Below are 11001 nucleotides of genomic sequence, written 5' to 3'. Positions count from 1 at the left end.
GGATAAGGAGAACTTTTATTTGGAGATGTCACAAAACTCCTACTGCTGCTTGGAATGGAAATAAGTGATAGCTAGGGTATGAATTTGGCCCTCTTAATAGTCTTCTCTAATATGTCTTCCTGCATCCTAAATAAATACATATCATGTTTCAGGCTAGTTAGTGAGGACATTTGTATTGCAAGCCTCAATTCTTCATTCAATCCACTCACAAAACTGGAAGTGAAGTAATCTTCAGTTATATGTTTATTCTTAACAAGCATGAGAGCCTTGAGTTCTTCAAACAATTCCTGATATTTAATCACAGTCCCTTCTTGACTCAGCTTATTAAATTCTCCAACTATATCATCATGTCCAAGCTCTTGGAATCTGAAGTTGATGTCCACCAAAAACTTTTCCCACAAAATGATGTCTCTTCCCTCTTGATAGTTTTGGAACCACACATTTTCCCTTCAATCTAGGTAATGTGAGGCTAATATGACCTTTTGTTCTTCATCCATAACATGTGATTGAAAAACTTTTTTACATTTTTGAATCCAAGATCTAGGGTTATTACCATCAAACCTAGGAAATTCGACTTTAGGCATATGAGGATTAGTAATTTGATTTAAGATTTGACAGTTACCTCCTCCATTGCTACCCTTTACTCTGGGTCTCATCAAACTTCTTTCATGACTCTTCATCAAAGTGTTAAAATTCTTGTGAAGATCATCAAAGTCTTTATGACTAAGCATAGTTTACAGGTCACTCAGATCGATTGCTCTTAATACCAATTAGAAGGATCTACCTTACAAGTTAGCACAAAAACAACTCAAAATCTCTAAGGATAGAGATTGGATTAGGATGAACAAAATTTAGAGAGAGAAAGATAACTTTTCTGATTAATTTTTCATTTCCTCCTCACAACCACATAAAGAGAATAAAAGGATAACACAAAATACAACTCGTGCGCCTCACATGATAACTGCTAAAAATACCTAATTAAACTGAATCAAAACTAATAGCTACTGGGTGCCATAATAAGAGGGGACAACCCTTAAAAAGACCAACTCTAGAAACCATGATGAGCTTAGGTCCTGACATTTATGCAGCAGTTGGATCACATGGATACAGATTCATACGACGACATAACGATCGCCAACACCATGATACAATTATACACGTGCCAGGTTCCACGAGATCCAGAACCAGGAACTATATTGAGAAGTAGATATACGTGGAGATTTCGAGAGGAAGGTCACAAACAAATGATTCGTGATTATTTTGTTAATAGAAGTGTATACTCTGATCAAGATTTTCAACTTCGCTACCACAAGCGATAACACTTGGTCATGCGGGTTATTAGAGAACTTTTTTCGGTAAACCTTAAATTCAACTATCAAATTGATGCACGAAACATACGAGGGCATAGTCTTGAACAAAAGGTCACTGCATCTCTAAGGATTTTAGGTTATGGTTTGTCTGTGGATTCCTGTGATGAGTACATTCATATGGCCAAAACAACAACATACGATAATCTCAAAATATTTTGTGAAACTGTATTCAACCATTTTGGTCCATGTTTTTTACGTCAACCAACGCAAGATGATGTCAACCGACTACTAACTGAAAATAAGAAGAGAGACTTTCCAGGAATGCTAGGTAGCCTTGATTGGCATGGATGTCCGTATGCTTGGCAAGGTTAGTATAAGAGCCAATACACAAAACCAACTGTGATTCTGGATGCAGAAGCTTCTTATGATTGTTAGATATGGCATGCTTTTTTTGGCCTCCTGGGTTGCAACAACGACATCAATAACTTGCACAAATCACCATTGTTCGAAGAATTGAAGCATGGAAATGCTCCAACTGCTGGCGGACAGAATTTATCCAGCGTGATCAACTTTAGTTCAAGCTTACGAGGAATTTGTCCATGCTCAAAGGTTGTTTAACAAAAAACATATAGCGTGTAGGAAAGATGTGGAACGGGCATTTGGAATTTAAAAGAGAAAGTTCCATATAATTTGTGGACCATATTGTTCATTTGAACTAATAAAAATGAATAGGATTATGCTCACCTACATCATTTTGCATGATATGATAATCGAGAAAACTCGACGGGATAAAAACTGGGTTCATTATCCAGATAAAGACGGGTTACTTTTTTCTCTATAGATTCTATGCTATGCTATGACATTGCATGGATTCATTCACCCCGTGAATCTTGGTTGGTTAGAATGATGATGAAAATCATAATGTTTGCCTAATTTTATATAAACATGTTGGTGGAGGCTAATTTTGAAACATGAGTCGCTGATCAATTTGTTAATAATCTATTTTTCACCAAAAGTAGTAATATCTCATGGAAAGATCGAGCAAGTGCATTATTGTTAATTAAGGTGTCTAACAAAGATTGAACACCACAAAGTAGGTTTCGTTGATGCTTTTTATCATGCTAAAAGAATGTAAACCTTTAAATAAGAGAAGAAAACTTGAGTCCTTCCTCTCACAGGATTACTAGGGGCTGATACCATCTCAAGATCTTAAACGATCCTGATCAATGGATCGGCTAAATGGTATCAGCCCCAGTAATGCTGGTATCACCCCTTATAAATGATGCTTTCTCTTTGCACAAAATACTCTTCGAAGTTGAGTAGTTCTATAAGATTGTGGAAAAGTGCAGATCTTTGAATAATGGGTATTAATCACACGCCTGCAAGCATAGAATACAAACACATCACATACTTTAAAAGAACTTGTCTCGGGGAAATTTAGTCTGAAAGTTTAACAATATGGATATGGATGAGTTCTGGATTTGAAATGGGAAAAGCCAAAGATATCATTTAATTTGGCATGCCGTAAAATTTTGTTACAAGTAAGGGGTAGTATGAACTTGTTGCGGCTAATACAACATTAAAATTTCAGCCAATACAAGCCATAAAAAGAAAACCATGACTGATGCAGTGAACAAAAGAGAAGAACCAGATCTGAAAACGTGTAGTATTATTTTATCACCAAGTAGAAACATATACAGATGTACAAAATCCCTTCATCAATACAAACACATCCATTCTAAGACAAGCAAAACTGGCTATAATTCATGTTTTGATCAGTCAAAACCAAAACCAAATAATAAATCGTGTTCAGCAAACTCTAGTGCTTTAGGCACCATCGTCCATCATGGACACTGACATCGTTGGGTCCTCCAACAGTGTGTCTATAATTCTTCTGAGCGCTGCTGCACTGGCCCCACAGTGCTGATCAGCGAAGCATGACCGGCCTTCTTCAGCAGCTTTTCCCAACTTCGGGTCCATGGGAACTTTCCCAAGGAATGGAACTTCCATCTCCCTGCACATTTTCGCTGCACCACCTTTGCTGCTATCAAAAACTTCAGTGCATGTAATCAAATTCAACATTTCTGGAGCATTTTCTTTCATATACTTCAATGCCCACTCAGTCATATCTGTCTCCTCCCCTTTCCCTGATACTTTCATGAACTTGACGTCTGCAAGTGGTTGCTGCAACCCACTCATATTCTCGACAACGCCAAGAACACGAATTCCAACCTTCTTACAGAAACTCACTTCCTTGCGAACATCAATCAAGGATACCTCTTGCGGGGTGGTGACAATAATTGCACCATCAATACCAGTTGCTTGAAGAAACTGCACAATAGAGATATGTTCATCTGAGGTGCCAGGAGGTGCATCCACCACTAGATAATCAAGCTCTCCCCAGTGTACGTCTTTCAAGAATTGCTTGATAATTCCATTCTTCCGAGGACCTCTCCATATCACAGCTTCGTCTGGGTTAGGGAGCATGAAACCAATAGACATAACACCAAGGTTGGACTCCACATAGACAGGAGACCAGCCAAGGTTGCTCTGATGAATGTCCTGACCTTCCAAACCAAGCATCTTTGGAATGCTTGGGCCACAGATGTCAATATCAAGGAGACCCACCTGATGGTCCATACCTGCTAGTGCAAAAGCAAGTTGTGCAGAGAACGTGCTCTTGCCAACTCCACCTTTTCCGGACAAAACAAGAATCTTGTGCTTGACAGTGGCCATCCGTTCTGCAATTGCGACCAAGTCTGCAAACACAAGGATAAAGCATAAGCTAAACCATTGAAGATACGTCATTTCCTTAAGTTCAAACTTCAAACATTCCATGGTAGCACTCAGTGACGGAACTAGAGGGTGTTTCAGCCACCCCTAGATTTCCAAAATGTACAAAAATTCATTTTTTTCATGTGTACTTTTTAAATTTTTAGAAAAAGACCCCCCCTAGAAATTTATGATTAGTCCATCTTATTGTCTTAGCCGCCTATACTTTTAATCCTGCTTCCATAATTGGTAGAACTTGTACTCATTGGTGAATCATTGTTACCAAAATCTACTTTTCATTCATTAAAGTTCGAGTTGATCAATTGTCATAGCCTCATAGGACTGCAAATGCAGACATGGTCTTCCAAGTTATTATACCCAACCGGATCAAATCATTACATTTACATGAACCACTACATCTGAGAATCAGTCAGGTTTCTTGATAAAAATCCAACTATTTCTCTAAGTAATGACTAGGAGTTCATGCCTTCATATCATGGAAAATTACTTAAACTAGAATCTAGAAAACTGAACACAGATTATAACCAACTTTGCCCAAATTTAGAAGAAAATGAACAATGACGTGCAACTATAGAAATTTCGGGATTCAAAGATGAATACCAATTTCAAATACGAAAGCTGAGGATAAGAAACACTAGAATAATATAGTATAAGAAAACAAAACTGATTAAAATATTAAACGAAGCAAATTATTTCCATCATCAAGTTATATCAAAGCTCACGATTCACATATCTCATAGAAATAACCTAAGTCAGAAAGTTTTATATATATATAAAAAACTCACACTCAGTGACTAACCACTAATCTAATTCAGCAGCTTTTATTACACCAATTTGCAGGTTGAATGAGAAGAAACAGAAATATCTAAACAGACTATTTCAAATTTATTTTTTAACTGGCCATGTTATCATAACAAAAGAATTGAACCATCTCTCGAAGACGTGTGAAGTGCATAGCTGCTTGCCACAAAGAGCGATTCACAATTCCCTCAACAAAAAGGGTCATTAAGGAGTGGGAACCAGACTCCTAGACAAGTAAACGAGTCCAGTAAAAAAACCATAGAAATATAAGATTACAGTAGATAACAATATTTTCATTTCTCATTCTGGAATGTAGGTATTCAAGAAATGAAGAAATTTCATGTAAATCACTACACTGTCTTCACTGGAAGTTTCTTGTTTCCCTTCCTTTTAATTCCCACTCACAATTTTAATTGAAAAGGGAATGAATCAATTTGCTATCACTGAATCATTGACCTTTTTCTGTTCTCATAACAACCTTGAAATAGTGTCAAACTCTCCAGCTATTCTATATAGTGAAAGGTTTGAAGTTTCTGAATATCTTCTCAAATGTAAAAGTAGTATTACATGCTATGTTTTCCTGTAAAAATTGTTATTAAGTTGGCTGACCACAAACCATATGGTCCATATCTAAGTTATAATAGCTTACTTGTTTCCCCTATTTCATCTACCACCCATATTCTTTAAGCCCTAATCACATGCTGTCTGGGTTTTCTTAAAAGTAATATGTAAGCAATAATCCCAAGTGAACTTGATCATCAGTTGATTCAGTTCAAGGATAGGGAGTTGGAGACAACAAGGTTACTGAAACTGGTCGATCAAATGAAATGACTAATAACAACAAACAGAGAATTGGAGTCCATTTAAAGACAGCAAAATAAAACCTTTTTTTTTAAACATTCTGAGCTGATATGTAAAGGAAATGGTGTTAAGGATCATCAGCCTTAGTCCTTCATGCACATGAAATGGTGTTAACAATCAACCTTAGTCCCTTATTCTACACATTAATTATAAAGGGGAAAAAAAGAAAAGTAAAGTAAAGTTCTATACAGTTTTACTTAAATAGAAAAATGTTAAGATGAGAAGAATGGTTTTGCATCAAAGCTTAGAGCAGAAAGGTGAATTAATAGGTTGCTAAGTTTAGAAATCACAGTGGATACTTACTATGAGTTGGGAGTCTTGGGACATCCAAAAAAATTATTCAGATTGTAATGTATGAGGAAAACCCATCAACGCCTTTGACAGATATTACTATCAGATTGCCTATGCAACTATGTTATATTTGGCTTAGATTAAAAAAAAAATCCATGGCACTGTAGTGTTAGCTAGTCAAGCTAAGCAATCTAAACTCTGTAGCTTTAAGTGGCAATAAAACAGAATGTGATGGCAATGCAATCAAAGACTGGAGTAAAGCAAGTTCTTGGCGTAAACATCATTTTTTTTCTTCTAAAGTACTTAAATTTTGTCGTGACTGAATTTGCTTGATTCATGTAAAACCTAGGAGTTCCGTTTGGTGCCCAACAAGTAACAACCTGACTCTCCCGTCTATCCTACTCTATCACCCGTATCATGTACTTTCCATAAATAAACCAAATCTCAACGAGGGGGACTCTGAAATTGCAAAGCATTAGCCTTACTCCACCAGTTAATCAGCAGACATGACTTACTGATCTCATATTAGGTACACATGGAGAAAAGTATGGAGACACAAAAAGTGAAATTAAGTTCCAAACAAAATTCCTTAGTTCACCACTAACTTTAAGTTTCAGAAAGAGAAGGCTCTCTTCTGCTAGTAATCAAAAATTCATAAATTGTGATCGTTATACTTATCCATATCTTCACCCTGAGAAGAGCAGCACCTAATAAGTAGTCTAGTAATCAATAACTTCCATACTTGCAGTTGCACGAGTTAGGGCAAAAAGCAAGGCAAAACGAAGAAGAAGTAGAAGATTTAGTTACCAGGGTCAGGTCCTTTAGGAGCAGTAGCACAAATTTCTTGATTAGGGCATCCAGCACAAGAATCAGCTTTTCCAGCTGATTCTGATTGTGGACCTGGACAGTCTGCACACCAACAATAAACATCAAAACTTGTTAAAAACCCCTAAACCTAAATCCGTATAAGAGAAAACCAACACTACCCATACACACACTACTAGTTTCTCACACTCAATTACATAAAGAAGCTGCAACTCCACAAAACAAGAAAAATTGAATAACAAAATCATGAATGCATCTTTGTTTTTTCTATATCATTAGCAAAAATTTTGTTTTAACAGATGGATCATATACTCTGTATAATCAATCTTTAGTAGATTCCAATTTGATAGAATCATTGACATGTTACAAACAAAGTTAAAACCTTAGAAGAGAAAACCCACTTACGTTCATTAGCATCTTCGGGGATTTCTTGGTCTGCCATGGCTTTCACTATATCTTTCTTCTTCTACTTCTGCTTCCTTGAGTAGTTTTTCTCTTTCTACTCGAGGAAGGGTTTATATGATCTTTTTCTCTCTGAACTTCACAAACGTTTGCATACAGCTTTTCGGACAGCCAACACAATTAAATTCTGGACCTCCACCACAATTGAAGCAGCAACACCAGTCTACCAGATTTAAATTGACAATTTACAATAAGAGAAGTATGAAACATGAAAAAGTTGCGGTATTAGGTGGGCATGAAAAGCATCTCAGTTTTTGTGTATGACAGTACAAACAGAACTAACTTAGCGTAGATGATATTCTAAATAGTAAATACAGATTAGACCAACCATCTAGATTTTATATAGGTCTACAAAAAAAAATCCCAGCATTGATTTATCTCGCTATTTTAAAATATTTCATTTCTTACGACGCCTAGATAAATTGCGTCTTTTGGAAACATAAAATGATTTTTTCAGGATCCCATCGATGAGACCCATAAAATGACAACCTTGGAGATTCCGGTTACATATCTATACAATACAATATGTCGAATGTTTATGTAAATAAAACAAGAACATATTAACTACCATGCTACACATTGTATATGTATGTGTTCATGTACAGGACATGGACAAAAATATAACAGAAGAAAGGTGGTGATATGCTTACTACAAATCCAGGTTTCCACAGTTCCTTAAAAATTGAGGATCCTTTCCAACACAATTCAGTCCCTGTAAAAAAGTCACAGAGGAGCTAAGTCAGGTATAAGTTACTACCAGTTGCTAACAATAACATACTACTTTGTACATGAGAAATATTCGATGCCAATTATTTAGTCATTCAGCCTAGTTTGGAGTTTCTAGCTTTTGACACAGGGTGCTTGATACACTATGGCTTCTAAACACACTAATATAACATAACAAAGATCTCTACATTCCAACAACGAAACAGAAACAACACTTTTAACATAACTTTCAAAGACTACATAAAAGTACTCTTCTATGCTCGTAATACTTCTACTAGCAAACTTCAACTTAAAACTTAATCTATTTGGGTTCACTCATGATAACTGAACCCAAACTGGAAGATACTAACTGACAGTAACATCAGTATATCAACAACAACACCAGCATTTTGAAAAACCCATTTCTTTAACAGTAAATTACTACACAAACACCTATTCTGCAACTCAACCAAATACACCAACAAAAAAATACCCATTAAAAAACTTAAGCTCATTCAACAACAAATATAACAGAAAAACTCTTAGCCTTCAAATATTTAAAAAGAAAATAATTAAGTTGAATCAAAATTCTACCTTTTTCAGAGAAAAAAAAAAATCTTCCTCCCGACAACTCAGCGAATCCCTATAAACACCATCACTAAAATCTATATGATCACTATAAAAAATGCAGCTTCACACACTAATGAATTCGTCCAAAATATCACACAGAGTCAGAGCAATTGTTTGCTCCGTGTGTGTTATGTTTATGGGAAAAATAATTTATTGGTATTAACCAAAAATGTTCTTCGTCGTTTCAGGAATGACATAACCAAAAATAGTACATGGTGATTGTTTAATCAATTAATCCCACAAAAACTTCATGGCACAAATATAAGCACAATGAAATGACATAAGCTATCTGGTAGAGCACGTTTGATTAGTAAAAGATGTTATGGAAATGACAAATACTTGGAACAAACCAACCATTCGAAAGCATTATTTTCTGGGAGACAGCCCTTTCATAGTATTCAAAGCAGAATCTCTAGGACTACACAAAGAAGTAGGATGTCATCGGTTTCTAAATCTCGATCATATTTGAATATGAGAACGTTGAAACTAGCACTAGAAAAGAGATCATGAAAACATTATTGATAAAGCTCTCTACATGTCACAGAAGAACATAAATACAGAAGACATGTCTACACATCAACCTCTTATAATGTAATATTGCATGTACCTAGAGTTTTTGAAAGTTCGGCAAATAACCCCAACCAATAATGTCTACTGCCAATACCGAATTATGAGAAAGACAAGTTTTTTATAAGGGTCAGTAGTCAAGCTTTTTACATGGCGTCATTTTATTCATGAACTTCCCAGATTCTGCCACCACCCAAAAACACAACACATGACAACCTCAATAAAATGTTTGCGGGAATATAGTAATTAGGAATCCCAAAGTAACAATTACTTAGCCAATTTATCAGTGCAAACACAAAACTCTTAAAATGGAAAATACTAACCTTATATCCAATAGGCTAAAGGAATAACAATATGAAAAAGAAATCATTCAAATTAATACACACTAAATCATATTCATCGAAACAGACAGAAAGACATACCCTAGTCCTAATTGTCACTAGAACAAGAGAATCTTCAAGTTTAGCAGTGATATGGCAGAACACAGATGTTTGCCACATAAATCATGTAATCCAATCATCTATAAAAGAAAACGGTTCTTCAAATAAGCACCAGTATTGTTTTTAGAGTGAGATAGACCTTTCGTAAAATATTTCCAAGCTCCAACCCTTTCTTCTTTGATATGATTCCAAAAGACATATATACTACCAATCTCAAAATCTTTGTCATATTCCCAAGTAACAGCCCGCCTCAAAATGAAGACTGAACTAAATTTTCCATTTGAGATGTAAATAGGTTTTCGTTTTTCATTCTAATTGTAGTAATAAACCATCCTATTAACTCAACAAAGCCCCTAACTTCTTTACCATCAACAGTAGTTATAATGTGATCACCAACTCTAAATTTTGATTGCACTGCCGTTTCAAAAATACATTTCTCAAACAGTTCCATAGCCACTCTAAAAAGAACATAGACTGTCATAAGTTTCAACAAAAAAGATGAACGCCGTTTAACCAATTCTGTAATCAAGGTACTAGAATTCTTCTTAACAAAATTAGGGATCAAACAAATATAGTTCTGTTTAACAAAATTAGGGTTTAAAGAACTTGAAATCTTCAGTTTCGGCATAGGCAGTGTGTTGAAATTTCTTAAGTTAATCACATTTGAAAAAGGTTTTAAGGTCAGTCTGTGGTTTGGAAATGGAGATACAACTCCATTAACAGCTACTCAGCTTAATGAATACATTTCGAAGTTAGAATGTGATCTCACCTGCTGAAGGATGACAAACGTGAACCAAGTAGTAAAGAGATGATCATGAAGAACTAAGAAAACACAAAATTTGTTGGTGATAACATCAGAAGCAAACCCTAATTCTGCATAATTCGAAAGGAGGGAAAATGAAGGGGATTTCTAGGATTTGGTGTCTGAGAAATGAGAATGTTCGAGAGGGATTGGTGAATGAGCGGCGAGGTGAGTGACACTTTAAGTGTGGGTGCATATGGGCCTAACAGGAATTTGGGCTCAATAAAACTGTCCACTGGTGGCCAATTGCAAGAGTTTGCTGTCTCCCAGCCAGAATGCTTGAACAATTCATTTCTGTTCACACTCCTTTTCAAGTAGTGTTAGTTTGATATTTTCATTTGATTGGATCCATAATGATCGTTTCAATAGTGATAACAGTCTTGCGCAATGAATGATCTATCGAGCTTAAATCTCCGGTGGAAGTATTAGTAGTATTAGTAACCTTGGCAAGGGAAGAGTCAGCGGAGCTCACTCGATCTACAGTGGAAAAATCAGTAGCATCAATGCCTTAATA

The 11001-nt window shown here is 35.8% G+C and overlaps 1 protein-coding gene across 1 annotated transcript; it reads right to left on the bottom strand.

Annotated features, from left to right (window-relative positions):
* Positions 1-2935: 2935 nt before the first annotated feature.
* Positions 2936-10631, bottom strand: LOC113282146 (cytosolic Fe-S cluster assembly factor NBP35-like). The gene is made up of 5 exons (XM_026531090.1): positions 10455-10631; positions 7994-8055; positions 7287-7506; positions 6864-6965; positions 2936-4069 (listed from the first exon to the last, which is right to left on the bottom strand). Exons 3-5 carry the CDS (start codon positions 7321-7323, stop codon positions 3138-3140), a joined length of 1071 nt encoding a protein of 356 aa, XP_026386875.1. The 5' UTR covers positions 7324-7506; positions 7994-8055; positions 10455-10631; the 3' UTR covers positions 2936-3137.
* Between the last annotated feature and the right edge of the window lie 370 nt (positions 10632-11001).

This window comes from Papaver somniferum, chromosome 5 (genome assembly GCF_003573695.1).
Source record: "Papaver somniferum cultivar HN1 chromosome 5, ASM357369v1, whole genome shotgun sequence".
NCBI classification, from domain to species: domain Eukaryota; kingdom Viridiplantae; phylum Streptophyta; class Magnoliopsida; order Ranunculales; family Papaveraceae; genus Papaver; species Papaver somniferum.
The sequence above is the reverse complement of the archived record's forward strand: the minus strand, read 5'-3'. Positions and strand labels throughout refer to the sequence as shown.

Bases quoted from the DNA above. Each gene is read 5' to 3' on its own strand.
- LOC113282146 (XM_026531090.1), bottom strand. From the start codon at position 7,323: ATGGCAGACCAAGAAATCCCCGAAGATGCTAATGAAC. The intron at 6,966-7,286 runs GTAAGTGGGTTT...GTTGGTGTGCAG, and splicing joins CCCCGAAGATGCTAATGAAC to ACTGTCCAGGTCCACAATCA. The intron at 4,070-6,863 runs GTAACTAAATCT...TTGTGTTTGCAG, and splicing joins TCCTAAAGGACCTGACCCTG to ACTTGGTCGCAATTGCAGAA.